Source organism: Stegodyphus dumicola, chromosome 2 (assembly GCF_044657685.1).
Source record: "Stegodyphus dumicola isolate Sdum_Otavi_A_Nest chromosome 2, ASM4465768v1".
NCBI lineage: Eukaryota > Metazoa > Arthropoda > Arachnida > Araneae > Eresidae > Stegodyphus > Stegodyphus dumicola.
In genome coordinates, this window is record NC_140769.1 from 177,546,166 (window position 1) to 177,567,796 (window position 21,631).

A 21,631-nucleotide genomic window follows, 5' to 3' on the forward strand; every position below is an offset into this window, starting at 1 on the left:
TTTTGGTTTGTGAAATCTGACTTCTTATGTCATAAATATCAGCGATTCTTTTTTAAGAGAGAAAATAAAAAGGATCCATTAAATCCTAGAGGAACGCAAGACAGAGCCTCAGCAGGAATACATGCAGTCTTTAGACGAAAGCTAACTTTGCGGCACTTCTTCCATCTCGTTAAAATTAAATTATGTTACAATTTCACACATTTTAAAACAAATATTTCATTTCATTTAACCTTTCGGCGGTTGCGAGATTAAGCAAATACGCGCGATGTCAGTCGTAAAATTGCAGTGGAAGCTGTGTTCGTTTGGGCCCACTGCATTGCGTAACTGGGATGCCAGAGGGTGAATAAGGGTTCACGATGCCTTACATGCGAGTCAGCCAATGAAAATGTGCACGTAAATTTCAAGGAACAATAATAATAATAAAAAAAAAAAAAGAAGGTGAAAGAAATCGATGATTAATAAAATATTTTATGAATGAAGTCGGTTTTTTTTATTATTATTATTTTTATCGCAAACGCTGTGCATTGAGGGTGGGAATTACTTAATATATACACTTAATGGAAGATGTGAAGTCGCTAATATTCATTTGGAATGATTTCATCCAAATTAAGTTTCAACTCTCTTACAGAGATCCTTAATAGCGAATGTAAGTTTTCATCAGTAATTCCTGATCGATACTTATTTTTCGCACGTGATCAAAATGCTTTGGGGATTTTTGAGCGAAGGATACTGCGTTGTACTTGATCCGTGAGCGTGAATGGATCGAGGAGAAGAAAACCTAATTTAGAGCTATACAAGATTTATAGACAAATATTCTTTTGTGGTCCGTGCGTGCGAATGATCGTGGAGAAGAAGATCTAATTTAGAGCTATACAAGATCTATACACAACATGATGTAGTAAAATTCTTCAAACTACGGAGACTTAAATGGGCTGGTCATCTCGTCAGAATGCATGCAGATCGGTGTTGTAAGAAAATCTTTTTAACAAAGCCCATGAGAACCAGACCTCAGGATAGATCCCGGTAAGATGGATCGATTGTGTTGAAAATGACCTAAACATTCTAAAGATCAGAAACTGGAAAAGAGTTGCCAAAAGCAGAGTTACCTGGAGAAGACCAGCGCCCACCCTGGACTGTCGAACCAATGAAGAAGATTTATTTTTCGTGTAATGAAACGTTCTTTCACATAAATACATCCATCCAAATAAACTGGCATCTTGCAATTTCGTCTAATATGGAATATAGCTGACCACTAGTACAGTCGCGTTTATACACCGCTTCTACAAATGTCTTTACCTCTCTTTATTTCTGCAACCGTTGGTCATAGATGTATAGTTCCAATTACAACAAGAAATTCCCTCGATGAATTAACAGTAGGTAACAGAAGTTTGATAAGGTTCTGAAGAAATTTATCCTGCAAATACTTTAAATATTTTAATGTTCGTTAGAATCAAGTATGTTAGATTTTCAGATTGCCATAACATTGGGTTGGTGACTCGTTATCACATTTATTTTCTCATATCTTTATTTAATTAAAAATTAATTTTCTATTAAATACGAAATCTAAATCTTAACGCGATCTTCCGGGCCCTATACTTAATCATAGAAAATTTTGTCCTCGTTATTAAAAAAAAAAAAAAAAAAAGCTGTAAGTATGAGCCGGTACAACAAAATTTGATCGAGATAGTTGCTCTCAAAATTCGCGATGTTTGACGTCGGGTTGGTTAATAGATAAATTAAGATAATTCGAGGTTGATACCTCCCCCCGTTAAATGCCATTTAGTGACATAATTTCGAGATTTATTACTGTCTTTAATTTAAAATGTTGTTGCATTTGGTACCTCGAAAGAATTTTCACATAAAGGTTTCACATCAATTTTCACTTAAAAGTTTCCAGAGTAATAACGTATATTATTATAGGTTCGATACCTAGCAAACGGGTTTGCGGCGTGGGCATTTTCGTGGTTTTCGCCATGTGTAATGTTAGATATGAGCCAGCTTCCCTTAAAACGTCTTCCACGGGTCATCCTTCCCTTTCTGCGTAATACGCTAAAAGCGGAGCATGTAATACACAGAAAGCAAAAATATCCGCATGAAGTTTTATATTTTTTTAGGATCATAAACTGGCAACCGTTAAAACCACTTCTTTAATTGCCTTTACCTCTCTTTATTTCTGCAATCGTTAGTCATAGATGTACAGGTATAGTTTCAATTACAACAAGAAATTCCCTAGATGAATTAACAGTAGGTACCAGAATTATTTGATAAGGTTCTGAAGTAATTTATCCTGTGCAGTAAAATACGTATCATCAAATATCCATAGATATTTGTGAAAATATAAATCCGACGAATCTTTGGAATCAGCGAATATGTGTCTCGAAGTTCAACTAACCGCCGTTCCATAGATATTTGGTGTATACGAGCCAGTTTCCCTTAGAAAGTCCTCCACGAAAGGCATCCCTCCTCTGAGGCAGATAGCCCTAGTGTGCTTTGCCATAATTAAATACACCATAGATATTTGTAGAAGTATAAATTGGCGCCTAGCCAAATCCCTTTAACAGGGAAAAACCCAACAAAGTAAGTGAAAATGTAGGGGAAAAGGAGTTTTTAATTAATATCTACGCTAATTAAAGTCGTACAAAGACATTTTATAGCCTATAACCTTCACATTATTCTATAACACGAATTCAATAATTTTCTGTGAATAAAATTTTGTTTTTCTACACTGTGGTAGTGCGCGTAGTGTAGAAAAATGAAATCAGCAGCACGATCAATACAGTAAAATACGTATCATCAAATAGAAAATGCGACAGCCTAAGATGCGTTTTACAAAAAAGCATTCTAAAATTATCATATTGTATTTAAGGAAACAGTGATAAATGTCAAAGAACGTAATTCAAAAGCAATTAATATATTTTTAAATAATTTGAAAAATACTACAAATGCAAAATCTTGCTTATTTTATGAAATAAAATATAATATTTTACTTCTCAAATAAGATGTAAAAAGTCGACGTTCCAAAAATCATCACACTTGAGATAAAATTATTAATGTTCACAAATTTCTTAAAATTCTGTCTTTTCACTTTTCAGAAGCGCAATAAAATAAGGAATTATCTTTGAAATAATTCATGCATATAGTTTTATAGGTCTCGGAAACATCCGTTTAATAACTTACTTTTTTCCTGTTTGCGCAGGATCTTTTTATTTCCTTGTAATTCTGACGCAGGTGTTATTAAAGTTTTATCAGCTTTTATGAAACGTTGAACATCTAGTCACGTAAAGGCTTTGCAGGATGAAGTGATTTGGAATGGTATCTAGTAACTCAGAAACTTGAAATTAAACTCTTAGAAAGCATTATTCTATCCAGTTTCATGAAGTTATTTTTTGCAGTCAGTTCTACAGAGCCACTAAAGCAATCGTTAAACCTTCTGTGTTTTTTTTTTTTTTTTTTTTTTTTTTTTTCCCCATATAAACAGGCTTCCTTTTGTTCAATATTTCATTGGTTTAACGCAATATTTTGTTTAGCTTTTTTATTTAACTGTCTTCTAATAATTCCTGAACTCTATACCATCTAACTCTATAATAAGGATTTTTCTGTAATATCCTATTAAAATTAAATTACCCTAATTACGAAAGAAATTTTTAAACAATAACTACTGAAAACTTCAAAATAAATTAAAATGAAATTACACCACTGGTTTGGCTTTGCATGCCATGCATAAACTGTAATGATCCCCAATTCTAATTTATGAGAACATAGATTTCATTTGGGAAATAAAATTTACCACGTTTTGCTAGATTTAATTTTGGAAATAATTTTTTAACTAAATATGATAAATTTATCTATAAAATATTTTTAATGTCTCATTTTTTGTACTTATTGTTGTTTAAATCATCACGTTTTATCATTTTTAATCATTTTTGCATTTTTAAGAATAGTTTCTCGAAAATTGATGTTAGTATACAATATTTGTTACAGCATTGTTAGCACATGATATACGGGATCTAACAATAATATTACAAATATTAATTTTGTAATTAAGAACATTTTTAGCTGATTAATTAGCTTCAATATCGTTTTAAAGCTGAGCGCTTGTAATTTAATACAAGATCTCAACTAATTATTGCAAGCTAACAATTATAATAAAAGTTGAAATTTTCATTATATTTAATGGAAATTTGAACAGATCTCATTAATACAGTATTATCAATTAAATTATAATACATATATTCTTTTTAAAAAATTATTTATAATAGCGTATTAAACAAAAAAATTATTTATAATAAAAAAAATTTTAAAAATTATTTATAATAGCGAAAAAAAAACATTAAAAAATGTTTGGCCGTAATAATTAATAAATGTTTAATAATAAAAATATTATAAGTACAAAAAGCAAATGGAAATGAAATTATCAAGTGTGGGCTTGAACATACACATTGTTGTTAATTCAGTAACTAATTTTGAAAATAAGGTATCAGGAAATGGAAAATGCCTTTATGGACTATTTTAATTACATTGAACTTTTATTATTATCAAAGAACTTAAAAAATTAAATTACTTTTAAATAAAGTATATTATTTAGTTATACAGGTTTAATGATGGACTACTTTGGTCATTTGTCTTTTCTTAACTATTTTAATGATAGAAAAAATTTAAGGTAGTATAAGAATAAAAATGCAAACATAAGTAAAAAGTGTCCTGATGGTTTTTTAAATAATGCATTTTATGAATATGCTTTGTGTTTATATAATAACCAATATAACCACCAGAAGTTTTCCTTACAAATAAAACTGTTGCTTTTTATTATCAGTTAACAAATATGATGTTGTATACATCATACTTTCTATAATTAGAGAAAGGTATCAGAATTTTCAAACTTTAAGAGGAGGCAAATTGCAGACTCCTAACCTGCTTGGAGCATCCGTTCCCAGAAGCTCTGGAATACTGGGTGTTTGCCGAATAACAGCAATGAAAGTCATAACAGCATGTAAAGTTTACAATAGAACGTTTTCTGAAGAATACAATTATGTCCGAAAGAGAAAGTTGGATGAAAGAGATCAACAGCTATTAAAGTGGACTGTGACATCAAAGAAGAGAGTTGCAGCCAAAGTGAACGCAAAGCTTCATAAACAAAATAATCATGGCAAAGTATGAAGTCTCATGCATCTTGTAACAGAAGTTAATATGAAATATCGTTTGTGGTGCAGCTATGATGCTAATCAAATATGTGGAAGGAAGTAGTTTGATCAAGTGAATCATGTTTCATGCTTTTTTCTATAACCCTTCCAAAATAAATATTGCCTCATACTCGCATGCATGGAAACAGATCTGTCATGATCTGGTAGATATTTCATCGTTTTCTTCAGATTCTTTAATAAATCTAAAAGACGCAATATTCTCCAACGAGTGTGCCGAAAATTTTTCATACCACATCCATCCTATAGTGTGAGATGGCATATCCTGCAGAATATGGCATCTTCCAAGATGATAAGCTCATATCCATGCATCTAGAACTGTTCAATAGTAGTATGAGGAACATGTAGAAGTAAATACCTTCTTTGGCCGAAAACAGTCCTCCGATCTCAACATAGTTGAAACATTGGGATATGTTTTAAATAAAGATTAGGAGTAAAGATGCACTGTTAACGTTCTCTTTGAACTTGCACAGTTTTTCTAAATTCTTTTAACTACTATTTATACCTATAAAATGTATAATTTTATTCCACTAACTAACACTAATATATAAATCTATTCCTCGTCGAATTCAGGCACTTGGTCCTGGTCATACTACTCGTAATAAAAGATTGCACATTAACACTGGTTATTTACATTCTTCTGATAAACATTTGTATTTGTTTGTTATCTGATATCTGATAAGTATAACATTTTACTGAATCTGAAGTTAGGATAAGAAATAAAATATTCCATTTATGTAGTATATGTTTTAATTTTTTTATTTCTGCCGCCCTTCTAAATGAGTTCAAATCTCAGCGAAAGGACTGGCTGTATACGCGTTTTTGTGTTTTTCCAAATGTGTAAAGTGAATACGAGCCAGTTTTTCTTAAAACGTCCTCAGAGTAGTATCCCTTCCTTTATACAGATAGCCCTGTGCTTTGAAGTAATCTAAATGATCCATTTTGCTGTTGTTCTGAGCCTGGCACATCTAGACGAACATTTCGTAGAAAAATACGTTTATGACAATTTTATTTCAGGCCCTATTTTTCTAATTATTTACCTCTTAGATAAATAAGCTTATTTTTAGCAATAAATATTATAAGATATTTCTTCCCTCTTCTTAGCATGCCTTCGTGGTGTAATGCTCAGCACGCTCGGCGCGTATTCAAGAGTTTCGAATCCCGGCAAGGGCATCTTGATTCAGAGATAATGAATATTATAAAAATATTGTCCTACCAAAATTATACTGTAATCACAAAATCTTCCATCAAGAAAAATATCAAATATCATGCATGCTTTCAATTTAATCAGTATTTATTTTTCTCTCTTCCAGAAAGTGTCTAGGAGACTGAGCATTGCCCCTGGCCTCGGATTGGCGGATGCAGGACCAATGCGCAGAGCAAGTGTATCTCAGTCTGGAGTTGCCGCCCAACTGAAAAAAAGGAGACAGAGCCGTCTACCTAGTCTCATGGATGCAGTAGTGAGTTTTCACTGCAATTTTCCTATTTTTACATAGATTATCTTAAGGTTTCATTATAAATGTTGAATAGTAATTTTTGCACATGCTCACTGATTTTTTTTTTTCATAGAAGTTCGAAAAAATTACATTATATTGCTACATTTTAAGATTTTATACATAGTTAATATAATGTAACATAGCAAATTATGCTTGCTAAATGGAAGCAATTGTATGATTATGCATCAATGATATGATCGATATCAATTAGAATTGATATGAAATTAGAAAGTGTTCTGACTATTGTTTGTCTTAAAAGCAAAAATGAATTCAAGATAAAACGAATCCAAACTGAAAACACTATCATCATACATATATATTACTTTTAGAAATACATTAACCTCATTTCGTGATCATCAGTATGTCTCGATTTTACGCCTAACAAGATTTTAACTAATCATCATACGCTAATTCCAAATATATATTCATTATTATTCTGAAATATTAATTATTATTCTGAATCAGAGCTACTATTCTGAACTACCCTTTCTGTAAAGGCTAATTTACATGATTCTGGTGCAATTCTGAAAACATACCGTTGATAAAAAAAAGCAAATGAACTAAACTTTTAACTGTTAAGAAAAATAAATAAAACCTCATATTGGTTTTTGGTAATGTTTCAGACACATTAGTCCAGAAGATCAAATTACTAATGTAATCACTAGATATAGCTTTTACCATTCTTTATAAAATATTCGTTTTTCAGGCAGAAGACGAGAGTGAAGAGGGTGCTCCTCAGGTGTCCAGTGTGCCTAGGAAGAGCGTCGTGTACAATCGACCTTTAACCAATGCTGATAATCCCTACTCCTTATGGCCTTCAAAATCTCGCATCCAGGAAATGTCAAGATTCAATGTATCACCAGTAGGAGGAGATGATGTAGGCCCTCTACCAAATGTGAGAGGTCCTAGATCCAGAAGAAGGAGTTGTTTCCCTGGTCAGCAGCAAGGGCATCGTCCAAGTGCACATTCTCCAGCCCACAAAACAGATTCAAGTGAAGGCAAGACAGAATCTACTGCTTTTTGAACAAAAATAGTTACTGAAGAAGCTTTTTCAACAAAGAAAAGCAAAATTCTTCTTGACGAGTCGGACAACTTTTGCAATATAAATGTGATACCATATACTTCTATTTTTGTGTTGGTATACAGCTGAATGAATGTAGAACATTCGTTGAACAACTATTTTTCTTCCGACATTCCTTCCTGCAGCCGTGACAGAATCACCATATTGATGGTATTTCGAAACATCTGCGGCCCTTTCTTTCGAAAGTTGGTGATATGCCCTAGAAACATAATGCTTTGTCATCACGGAACTTCACTTTATCATTAGTGAACTATATGTGCATCTTTTACATTTCATCGCTCTTGGTATTTCTCTCATCTACCCAATACATTACTTCAGAAAGGCGCATTGGTCCTGCATTACTTCCAAACTTGGTTCGATTAAAAAGAAAAGAATATATGCTTAAGAAAGGAAAAAAGGACATCAAGAAGGCATTTTATAAAACACTTTAAAAATTAACTCTTACATACTTGCATATAATTTTTCCGATAAAGAAATGCACCTTAAGATAATGATTCCATTAATATTTTGATTTGTCAATGTCAGTTTCACACAGTGCGAAAGATGAAAATATTGAAATATTTTCAGTAGTTGGCCTAATAAATAAACAATAAAATCTAATGTTTTCGTTTTCGATTGCTTGCTGTATATCTTAAAATATTTTAAATTATATCAAAATGCATTTCTTATTCAAACTGTGGTTGCAGCGAAATGACCTTCATCATTGACAAATATTAGCCACATTGTTGATCTGATCAAATTTACCGTAAAAGAAGAAGAGCGATCTTAAAGTGGCAAAACAATTAAGTATGGAAACTGGATATTGACAAATCACTGTAAATATATTTAAAAGACATATCATGCCCACATTCAACAATATAATTTGACTGTTATAATGGCAATGTTACGCATCAAGAAATGAAAGTGAACAATAAGAAAACTTTTATCAAAATACTGACTGAGATCAAAACTGCTGAGCGTTTCATTTGGCCTTTCATAGTTCCAAAACAATTCAATAGTGAACAAATTAAAAATAAAGCTAGTAATCTCTTTTTAGGAATATGTATTTAAAAAGGTTTACTGAAGTCTTTACGAGCAAAATATAAAAATGATGTTGAGGACGTTCACCAAAGTTTCTGCACTTTTTTTTTTTTTTTTTTTTTTTTGTGTGTGTGTTCCTTTCATAAAAGAACACCTGCCTATAAAGTAAGAAATGAATAATAAGAAATAAACTTTCAAAAAAAATAATATTATATTAAATTATTAACATTATTTTTGCGTAGAATGAATGTTGAATAGTGAATAAGAGACCACTTCAGATTATCAATTTTACATTCTATATTAGTGAAGAGGTAAGAATTTTTTCTTGTAATTTCTTCAAATTTAAATAATTCGTAAATATTTCATTAAGTTGGCTTGGAATTAAAAATAAGAGGCCTCATTCGCGTAATAAGTGACTCAGTTGTTATTAACAAAAGTACGAGATTTTAATGTGTAATACACACATCCAGAGAAATTAATTAAAGGATGTGTAAGATAGGCTGCTGTTCGGGGCATTGAACTTAATTGAGCATCAAATGTTTAAATTAATTTAAATATACTGCTTTCTTATCTATAATACTATATTACAGCGCGCTAGACACCACCTGTCCAGGACATGGAAGTACAGCGCGCTAGACACCATCTGTCCAGGACATGGAAGTGTCTTCTTACAGGACTGTACACCACATAATGATGAAACTACTATGAAGAATTTGAAATTGTATTTAAAAACTACTGTCTACACTTTTAATTACTCCTACTACTTTTTTTGTGCTACTCTTTATTTTATCTCTTTTTCAAATCACACTACAATCTTAGAGTAATCAGAGTTTCAAACTTTTATTCAATTTAATCTCATTCACTCTGTCATATGACGAAGGAAAGACAGAGACACAGAATCAAAATTATATAGTATCATTGAGCACCAAGCTCCTTATTTCAATGCTCAGATTTTATAAAATCTAAATATGCAGGCAACAAAGACATAACTATGTCATTTATATATCTCACTGACGTTAAATGTTAATTTTGGAAAATTTAAAATATAGCAGCAGCGTTTGCAAAAGCTCAGTTTTTATAATACGTTTTTAGTAGAAATTTAATTTTTACAAAAATTTTTTAGAAATTTAGAAAGTGTGGTGTGTAATAAAATCTTAAGATAAATTATTATTATTTCAATGCATGTGTTATGTTGTATTATATGATTTTCTCTTTGAAGATATGCATCATTACATTGAACATTTTAGTAATTTAAACAATTTTTTAAAATTATTTTTGCAGTTAATGCATACTAAGCACATTTTTCTATACACATGCAATAAATATATTAGCGTACTCCATTTATTAGTTTACAAATAACATTCAGTTTTAACAATTTATTCATTTTGATCGAATGAAATAATTTGGGATGAAAATGTGAATGCTTTAATAATAGACTACAAAGCTGCAGTAAATGTAAATACTACTGCTTACAGTAAATGCAACTTCTAACTTACATTCATTGCAGATTTCCCAACATAATCAATGACAAATATGTTTCATTACGTAAAGAAGATATGAAAATCTGTGTAATTTGAATGTTTTATTATTCAATGACTAGATGTTATTCAAGTGCCAAAACAAAACAAAAATGCTAACTCTTAATACTCTTATCACTAAGAAATAGAAAATAAGTTATTGTTATTATTAAATACACTGAAGGTATTTGAATCTATCAATGAAACTAGTAAACTTTATACATTTTGATAACAGTTTGTTTAACATGTGCCAGTCACAATGCTATGATGTTTTTTGAAATATTAAGGACTATGCTATTTAATGTATGGTTTTTCAATTCATATTTGTTGTGATAATGTTAAATTCATATTTATTTCATCTTAGATTCATTTTAAATGCATCTTATACTTGTACATAGTTTACATATAGTGGCTGAACTTGTATTTTTGTTTTCTGACTATGTTCTCAAAATAATATATTTGTAATAAACAAGAAATAAAGTTTCTTTGAAATTATTTTAATTTTTCCCCAATAAAATACTGTATTATCTGATATTTAAAATTGTTCCTTAGAACATATAAAAACTGTCTGATATTAGGTTGGCTAATCAACAGTCCAATTAAAGAAGTGAAGCTGTCAATACACCTTATATTTGCAGAGTGGAATTTATTTTGATAATTTGTTTAACTGGGTTTAGTGCATAGTAAAAAAATGCAAAAATCACATTTCATAGAGAATCCAGATTAACGAAATTAGAACACTATAAAAGAAGCCCTGGATTAGATGAAAATTTACAAAATAAGCCAGCTAATACGAAGGATACAAATGATTGCACTCTCAGTCGGACCGACTCCAGACTTTTTGCCACCAAGTGCAAACTCCGAGAATCCAAAATTCTCCCACCCGATTCCTTCCTCCTAAATTCTAAAACTTTTGCATTCGGGTGTAGCTGCACCGGTCGCACATGCTCTAGCGCCGATCCTGCTCTCTGCGCATATTAAAAAATTCTGCTTGCATAAAGCAAGCAAATATAACTAAAGCTTAAATGAAGGCATCAGCCAGAAAAGCTCCCATTTTTGCTAAAATAAAGCACAATGCTTAAACTTTCCAAATAGAAATGTATAAATAAAAAAGTATTTATTCCAAAGAAAGGCAATTCCTTGAGGCAGGAAATGTTTAGATTAGAGTCCGTAAATATCATAATAATTCACAATTTTAAGATATGATAACTTGATGTCACAAATGTTTCATTGAATTGTATAGCTTGCGTTGTCTATATGGCACATCTAGTTGAATTTTTAAGTTTAAAAAAAATAGTCATACATAAACTACTTACTAAATCTATAAAAAAACAACACTTTAAAACCTTCTGGCTAATCCCAATACCAAGAAGATAACGGTGAAATATAACAAGATTAATTTATGAACATGTACAGAACTTAGGACTCAGTGATATTTTTGCGTACATGGAAAAATTATACATCAATGGTTAATTATTGTTCCTATTTCTTTCCTGGTATTTAACGCAAAGCGATAGCTAATAACATGCTGGAAGTGATAAATCAAAGCAACCGGCAGCAAGACTTTTGCAGAATAATTATACACAAAAGTTGAACATGGGTGGCAGATGGATGAAACGTTTTTGCTAATGTCCAGGCAATTTCACGTTCTCAACGAAGAACTGTGATGCAGAAATCACAATATCTTATCTTGATATGTTAAAGTGATTTTAAATAGCTGATGCGGGTTCCTCCATTCTTCCGTTACAGCACAGGTAAAGCCTTGCTTGTTTTTCGGCAAAGTGTCATTTCATCTCACAATACTCCATGCATGTCCTCAATGCAGTAGCATTCAGGTCCAGGTTGCATGCTGTCTGACTCAACATGTACTTTTCGCTTCCAAGGAGATTCACCACTGCTGTAGTTCAATGAGGTATTACATTATATAAAGAAATGCTTCGCCAAAGGCACCATGGAAGAAGCATACGTGACGCCCAATAAACTCTTTCAAATATGACTATCCATCATGACTAATACCTAAAACTTCATCTATCATTTATGATGTTACCTCATACCATCATCTAACTAACGAAACAGTACTTATGAATTTTCCTGTTGATATGCCTTACACTTTCGAGCCAGATGAACTAATACCTGGAATCTGACTACAGTTGGAAATGACTGTAATTGGATAACAAAACATTGTCCTATTCCTACATCATCTAGTTCATACCAGTGCATCCTTTCCTTATGTTGTCAGGATAATGCCACCTGAATGATGAGTCTTCCGCCATTTAACCCATTGAACAGCCCTATGTTAAACATGTCAAACTACAGTTTGGTGAAATATACTTGTTTCTGTACTGCAACAGAGCTGAACTGTAAGCTAGTCGGGCTGTGTAATATGAACTGTATTGATGTGAAATTCGTTTCTTTTGTGCAACCACAAGGCAAAGGCAGCCTCCTGCAGTGCATCCAGAACATCATTTCAAATTCTACTTAAAGCTTCAAGAAAATTCTTTTTGCAGTTTCAAACTATATTGCAACTTTCGCGATACTGAATTCTGCAATAATATCTTCTAGGTATAAAACCTTCGAGATCCAAATATTATGGTATCTTTGAGACAAGACAAAAAATTCACCCTTGCGGATTTATACTCTCATGTTCAGAATATTTAGAATTTCTGATTAACATAATTCATTGGTAGCATACATTTACTTCTGACTCTTTTTCAAGTTACCATGCGATTTTCTAAAAGTAAGAATTCGAAATTTGCATAGTCACCAACTTTCTGTCGTACGTTTGTAGAGCCATTAGGTTAATTGGAAGCAGAAAAGATGAAAAATATGCAACCGCCTTCGCCGGGAATCGAACCACGGATCTCTGGAATACCGGCCAGCGTGCTACCGTTACACCAAGAAGGCACGCTAGGGAAGTGGGAGAAATACCTTATATACTCACCTTTTTAAAGAGCGACTAGGGTTTTAGGGGAACTAGTCGCCAAATCCAGGGTGCGGAGAATCATCATCCACAACCCTTTTAGTTCGGGCGCCACTTGTAGAGTTATTAGGTTAATTGGAAGCAGAAAAGATGAAAAATATGCAACCGCCTTCACCGAGAATCGAACCACGGACCTCAGGAATACCGGCCCAGCGTGCTACCGTTACACCACGAAGGCACGCTAGGAAAGTGGGAGAAATACCTTATACGTTTCATCTATGAAATTGTAACAAATGATTAACTGAAGTTTGCAACAATAATTTTACCTAATGATATTCATAATCATGTTTTAGACAACTGTGTATTTATAATGTAACTAGAAAGCCCGGCGATCAATGCTATTCTAGATATTATAAATTGTAATTAAAATGATTTGTGCAAAGGTGTCTGCTAATTCAAACTGAATTACCCAGGGCAGGCGGCGAGGAAAACCCTTTTTTTAGGACCCACGGGGTTTCCCCCTTCTACTTGCTTAATTGCTTAAAGTAGAGTGCAATGAAGGAAACAACTGGCGATACATTTCTTAAGAGCCACCACTAAATAAATAAAGGTGATTAAATAATAAAATGTTAAATCACATGGCTAAGATCTCTTTGTACACAACATTTCTTGTGTAGATCTTTCCATCATTTTTAAGTTCGCCTTGCAGAGGACCATCAATTATTTTTAATTTTACGTCCGTTCGTTCACGAACTCTTGAAAAGGCAACATAAATTTGACCGTGTCTAAATGCAGGCTCAGGTAAAAAAATGCTAACACGCTTAAGCGTTTGGCCTTGAGACTTATGGATGGTCATAGCAAAGGCAAGTTTTACAGGAAATTATCTACGTCACAATTGAAACGGCAACACTGTGCCGTGGCAACTTCACCCCATTGGCTAGTACAGTTACGCAAGCAACCAATAAACTATCGGCGACAAACAGGCACTTAAGCCGCATATATATATGGGTGAATACATCATCTCCTCCGAAACGGCTGGCTTCCGAGCTTAGCGAAGCACACCGTTCGATTCCGCAAGTCCGTGGCACGCCATTTCGACCATTCGCGTCTTCGTGGAACATTAATTAGCCGAGATATTAATTATAAACTAATTTTCCCCTACTTTTTCCACTTTCTTTTTTGGGTTTTCCCTATTAGAGCGATTTGGCTATACGTTCCAAATTCTTTTTTCTCGAATATCTACGGAAGGACGCCGAGTTGAAGTTCGACGCGCGTATCATCGGATTCCAAAAATTCTCCGAATAAATCGCTACCGTTCTCATCTTCGTACGACTTTAATCGACCGAGATATTAATTAAAAACTATGAAAACGTTAATTTCCGCGCTCATTTTTCCAAGTGGCAACTATAAACTATCACCGACAAACACTTAAGCTGCTTATATATATTGTTACGGAAATGTACAGGCGAGGTAAGATGGCTTCCCCGCAAAGAAGTTTTAGGGTTCCCATAAAATGGCAAGGGAAAGCAGAATTGCCACATTTGGCGAGAAATCATCCATTTGGAAACATTTGGCGACAAAATTGGCGATATATTATGGACGGATGGAGAACCTTCTGGAACGAATTCTTACCGGTTTAGCCCAGAATGTTCTCGAACACAAGCCGAAAGCTATATAAACCCAGCTTGTCCGCAGTCAGTGTGTGTGCCTCGCATAGAGTGCGAGATAGTGTGTTTCATCGAGAGGGCGAGTCATAATGCCTCGTCTGAACTGCGAGTTAGTCAGTATCGAGTTGGTGTCTCGTCTAGCGAGTCAATCGCTGCGGAGTCGATCGCGTTGACAGCCGGCCAGCGAGTGCCGAGTGGGTCGTCGAGTGCACCGAAGGAGTCTCTTACTGCATCGCGAATTAGTGTATTGTCGAGAGAGCCTGTTGAGCTCCGGGAACGACTGAACCGAAGAGTAGGGAGTCGTGCTCTGTGTGTCGTCGAGTGCATCGCGAGTTGTAGCGTGGAGAGTCCCAAGAGTACGTGGAGTTCTGAGAACGACCAAACAGAGTCGGGAGCTGTACTCTGGTGCTTTGCAGTAAAGCTGTCTCCACCGTGATAGCCTGATAATCTGAAGGCTGTGTCGCTGATCGTGTCAGCGTGTTTATGGTAGTTCATCGACGACTGTAAACCAAGAATTTGGAGCTGTCCTGACAATACTGGCAAATGCAGTGTGTTTCGATACTTCATCAATTAGTGTCGTCATTATTTTCACTCCAAATCCATACAAACCCCGTACGAACGTGAAGGAAGAAAATAACGCATCAACTGGTGTCAGAAGTAGGATTTGCGAGTGAATGCCAGTGACCCACCTGCAGAGGAAAGCCATGGCGGAAGAAACGAAGACTTTGTTGGACTTCCTAGCCTAGATAAAAGCCGGATATGAAGAGATGAAGGCTGAAATGAAAGCCAGACTGGCTGAGATAAAAGCCGGATATAAAGAGATGACAGCTGAGATCAAAGCCGGACTGAAAGAGATGAAAGCCGGACTGGAAGAGAAGAAAACCCGACGAGAATAAATAAATGTCGGCCAAGAAAAGGTGCAAGAGCAACTCCGACACGTAAAATGGGAGCTTAAGAGAAGTGGCATCTGAAGAATCAAAGGCTGAAGAAATGGAGGAAGTAGCTAATGAACTGTCTGAGAAAGATCAAGAAATGATGGATGAAACATCTAACGAGATTAAAGAAAGAGAACGAAAAGATGAAGAAAAAGACGGGGAAGACTCTTTTCATCCTCAGGTGTCCGAAGTTGAACTGGAAGACAGTGATAATCCTGTTTGTAAAGATTGACCCACATTGACCCCACATCATAGGCGCCAACGTCTGCAACGGTCCCGGGCTCGAACGATGTGGCCGACGGAATGGCACAGGGTCGTGTTCTCTGATGAATCACGCTTCAGTTTCTCCAATGATAGTCGCTGCGTACGAGTGTGACATCGATGTGGAGATAGGTGCAATGCGACAGCAATTGTGGAATGCCCCACGGCGCGACAACGCGGCTTGTGGCGCTATTGCGTACAATTCCAGATCACCTCTAGTTCGTATTTAGAGCACTATGACGGCCCAAAGATACGTGAATGATGTGCTGCGGCTAGTGACACTCCTTTACCGTCAGGGAGTGCCCAATTCTCTTTATGAGCAGGATAACGCCCGACCACGCACTGCTCGCATCAGCCAACGTGCTCTGCAAGGTATACAGGCCACCATTTTCTCCTGATCTCTCACAAATCGAACACATTTGGGATGCCATTTGCAAACCCTGCCATCGCCGCGTTCAGAAGACGAACTGTTGGCAAATGGTTGACGGGAAATGGAGAGCCATTCCTCAGGAAACCATCCGTAGTCTCACTTACTCTGCACCTAAATGTTTTGCTTTGGCTATCGCCGTCCAAGGATGTCCTACAACTTACTGACCCGACGCTGTTCTCGCTCTGTATTATCCATATCATTTCGAGATAAAGATAACTTATTGTTCGTTGCTGTCTCTCTCTGTTTGCCAAGTTTCATCACGTTCTGCAAACTCTTTCTGGGGTTGCCAATGTTGCTCAATGTCAGGTAGTGAATGTATCCATATATGTCGTATTGTAGTATTCAAAAGATATATATATATATGTACACACACTTCGAAAGGCCCGAGGAAAAAATAGCAATTATTAAAATATATTAAAGTAAAAATAAAACCAAAATATTTTTCAAAAAAGTAATTTAAATTGAACTGAAAAGGAATGCAACTGGTACGAAGGTTTATGAAAATGGAATGCTTAGACCGAATTTGGCTGAAATTCGTAGCCGAAAAATATAACGTATTAAAATGTTTCGAGCCCATACTTCGTCAGAGAAAAGGCCAAACTCAAACATTTCAATCGGTTACATTTATAAAACTTAGATACCTTTCGGTGTTCTGCGAAGTCTCTAAACAATATTCTCTAAATTAATAAAAGACTACATCATTCACAAAATACGCCTTCAACATTTATGGATTGTATTAGATATGAAACAGAAAAAATTCAAATTTAAACAGAGCCATTGTGTTGGAAATAAATCCAAAGTTCATATCGTAGTTAGAAAAAACAGAATATGTTTCTTTAATTTATTAACTTGCAGTTTAGAAAAACTGGAATTAATTACCAGCTTTAAAAGTAAAAGTTATGCATGATGCTATAGTTTAAACTGTGATTAGGTTACAGGCGTATCAGTAACTTATATAAAAATATAATATATATGTTCTCCGTATGTATAATATATATGTATAATAATATATATAATACATATGTATAATATATATGTATAATAATATATATAATACATATGTATAATATATATGTATAATAATATATATAATACATATGTATAATATATATGTCTTCCAGAGCAAAACGCTTTGACTAACAGGCCAATTTCGCTTCAAATCCCTTGTACCTTAAAAGTGTGAAAATTTTTCTTTTTCTACTATCCTTACTGTTTCCCTTTTTACTGTTGTTTCATACTGTTCAGAAATTTAACTTCCTTCGAAATCAATTAAAGAATTCACTCTTTTAAAAGAATCGTAGTAAAGTATGTTTTGTGGCTGTTTACCACAATTGGCACAATTTGCTTCTCGCCAAATAAAACCTCATTTAGTCTTTTCGCCAAAGGAGGCAACTCTTAACTCCTCCAACCACTAATTGTAATTGTAAAACTGCATTGTCCTCTCTACTTTGTCTGTCTGTAAAACTGCATTATGCCATACTTTCAAAATGGCTACAATTATGTGTATTAAATCTCCCTATTTTCCATCTTTTGACACAAATTGTTTATATATATTAATTATTGAACAAACTTAGATTTTTTTAAATTCTGTTTTATTTTTATTCTGCCTATTTTGTCTTTTCAATTAGCTTTATTGCTGACATAATGATTCTGTTTCAATTTGAATTTTTTCGGATTTCATATTTAATAAAATCTAGAAACGGAGAGGGTGGGTTTTGTGAGTGATCTATCTTTGCACAAGTTGCCGTCGTTGAATTATTTTTGTGAAAATATTTTGGTTCCAATTTTATATTCTTTTATTTATTTACTTAATTATTTTAATAGTTTTCATATATTTTAATTATTATCATTTTTTCTCTTGGTCTTTAAGATTTAATTGAAGTTGGTTTAACATTTGATTATACTATTTTTGAATCTACCTTTCATTACAAAAACATATGTATATGTTATCGCGAAAGACCGAAATTGGAGAATGTCGACTTTCACCGGAGAATGTCAACATTCACCAAATACGTCAGTGAAAGATCGAATATTTCTTTACATTCTTGTACATTCGGACCCTCACCGGTGTATGTCGACAATCACAGATATGCTCTGGTGTAGGTCGAAAAGAGAGGAGTATATGTACACGCTGCCATTCCAAAAGGAAGTGTTCCACAAATAAATGCAGTTGTAAAAGCAAGAGCCTCTTGTGCAATTCAAAGTGTCAAAATAGTTTAAGTTGTTGCAATAAATAAGATTTGAATCACATAATTTGGTAAATTTATAACTTCTATTATTTTCCTTTCTCATTTTGAATGTACTGCGTGTTTTAAGTTCTTATTCTGAGTCTCAAGTGCATTTTTTCGCGAATGAATTATGGAAAAGGAAATATAATATTCCATTAGTACATGATTAGTACCATTAGTACCATTAGTACATGGTGAATGTCGACATTCACCGGTTAAGTCAGAAATAAGAGAGTATTTGGAAAATATTTCGGACATACACCAAGCGACTATGTAAATGTTGACATTCACCGGTGAAAGTCGACATTTTCCAGATTTCGGTGTTTCACCGTAACATATATATTATATATAGTGGTATCATTAGAGTTGGTGTCACCCCCATAAACCCTAAATTAAAAGTGAAACTACATAAAAAAATAACATTTGACGTTTAGTGTTTAATATCTGTATTAAAACTTTCATACATATATGAAGATTTGAAATCATATTAACAAATAATCACTTTTATAAATAATTACGAAAAAACAAACTACTATTTTGATGCTTAGAAAACATGTTAAATAATTTAGAACTTTCCTTTTCTAGCCTTCTTAACTGCGAAACATTTAATCACTTCGTCGAAATCAATGCTTTGCACCAATTTGTTTTCTATAGATAATATGTCAGTATCAGTAAGCCTTGACTGTTGCATGGCAGAAAGTAAATAATTTTTAATATGTTTCAGGTTGTAAAATGCCTCTCACATTAAGCCACTGATACGCAGATTGTTAAAAATAATTTTGGACTTAATGAAAGGACTGGAGTTCTAGAAAGTTCCATTCAGTTATAAAGTTCAAAATGTATAATATTCCGAATATCTATTTGAATGGACACCTTTAACACTTCTTCTTTGGCATATAAAACATTTTGATTAAACACCGTCAAATGTACTTGCTGTTCCATTGACAGCTCCTGTTCTCGTGTGGAGTTCCGAACGAAAATGCATTCAGACATTTGCTCTTTTATTTCTTGCAGAGTGAATATGCCATCTATTACCGGATCTCCTGTCACCCTTTTCTAGAATCTTGCTCTTCTCTCTACAATAAATCCACATTCATTTGATTTTATTCCGGTTTAATCGCATTTTTTATTAGGTTATTGAGCTTCGTGTCAAGGAAAAGTCTTAATGCTGCTAGCTTTGTAACCATTTTATCAAGTGTTCAGGCTTTGGTTCACCAGGTGTTCCTGCATTATCTTTTCTTTTTCAAGTATCTTACACCAAAAATAAAATTAGCATAAAAAAAAATGAAATCACAAACAACTGAAAAACACATGCGTGTGCAAAATTAAGACAGTCTACACATTATGTTGAGTTTCTGAAAATCTAATGGACAGATTTTAATGAAATCTGGTACTTGTATAACAGAGAAAGAGATGAACACTGCTCAAAAAAAAAAAAAAAAAAAAAAAAAGGGACAGTCCTATATCTCCCGATCTACTGGGCCGATTGACAAAATTCAAATTGCGTTCTTCATGTCTCGAAAGCGCGACTTAGGATATATATTAGATTTATATACAGCACTATTCTAACATAGGTATTTTGACACAAAATCGGACTTTTTCTGAAATAACATACCAATTTTTTTTACATATTTCGATTCTACGACTCAAATTACGCCTCTTTTTTGTCAGTTTGCGCGAAGAATACTTCACTTGGCGAACTTCTTAATATATGGCAACCTAGTTTCCTTTCCCGTGAGAGGAAAAAAAAGTCACCAGCGTTCCTTTTTTCCAAATAATATTCTTTATATTATATTTTAAATTATAACTTATTATTTTAAGTAATTTTTTCTTTTTCGAATTTCATTTTCATTGTTTAAGTTGCACGTTTTTTTTTTTTTTTTTTTTTTTTTTTTTTTTTTTCGAATAACTGTTTTAAAAATTTCTATTTACCTATTCGAACTGCGTAAATAAAGGTGCAGCGTTTATTTTTTTTTTCAAATAGTTTTCTTTATATATATTTTTCGTCATAGCTTTTATTTTAGGTAATTTTTAAATTTTTATACTTTTATTTTAATTGTTTGTGTTGCATTGTCTCTTCAGATAATTGTTTTAAAATTTTCTATTTATTCCTTCGAACTGAGCATTTTAAATATATTTATTAATATCAATTTTCCAGAATTTGATTTTATTTATTTGAACTGAGTTTCTTTCGGAAGAATACTTTGTAACCCAGACTACGATGAGTTTGAAAACTGCATACTATATTAAATGAGAAAATACAGTAAAGCACAGTTTTACACGCCTTTCAATGTTCCGTTCAGACAAGATATATATAAATAAGAGAGATGTATAACCGACATTTTAACTTAGGATGCACACTGCTTTAAACAGTTTTATCATTGTGCCCATTGCTTTACACAATTTTATCCTACATTTGGTTTCTTAAAATGTTATTCATATTTTAGTCAAATATTTTATTTTTGAAATCGCAAGAATCAAATATCATAACATTGAAAAGTTTTAAATTAAAAAAAAAAAATACAAATACTAAATTTTACGAAAAAATTTATTTTTCTTCTCTTTTTCTTTAAGCATTCTGAAAGTATATTAAAAAGTATCCAACTTTTCGAAACATTTTGGTATTTCTGACAATCATTTTAAATAAAGTTATCGCCTTCCATTTCATAAAGGCCCACAAACGGCCGAGCGGTAAAGACGCTGATCACTGGTAGTTCGGTCCGAGGTTCGAATCCCGCGAACGGGCTGGTTACATGGGTGTTTTCGTGGTTTTCCCGATGTGTAACGTGTATACGAGCCAGTTTCCCTTAGAAAGTCCTCCACGAAGGCATCCCTCCCTTTAGGCAGATAGCCCTCGTGTGCTTTGCCATAATTAAAT

General features: G+C 33.5%; 1 protein-coding gene and 1 long non-coding RNA gene across 5 annotated transcripts in view; one reads left to right on the forward strand and one right to left on the reverse strand.

The window, feature by feature from the left end:
- Positions 1–10,842, forward strand: part of LOC118205589 (uncharacterized) — a 153,399-nt gene extending 142,557 nt beyond the window's left edge. The window contains exons 17-18 of one of the 2 annotated variants that reach the window (XM_085811474.1): positions 6,512–6,658; positions 7,401–10,841. In XM_085811474.1, the coding sequence (XP_085667600.1) occupies positions 6,512–6,658; positions 7,401–7,718 (465 nt within the window). In that variant the 3' untranslated portion in view covers positions 7,719–10,841. Of the gene's footprint in view, positions 1–6,511; positions 6,659–7,400 lie in introns of both variants that reach the window. The other variant, XM_085811475.1, reaches the window with a different exon arrangement.
- The window catches only part of LOC146998662 (uncharacterized), a 192,814-nt gene that overhangs the window by 159,789 nt on the left and 11,394 nt on the right, over positions 1–21,631 (reverse strand). The gene's annotated exons all lie outside the window — the stretch shown is intronic.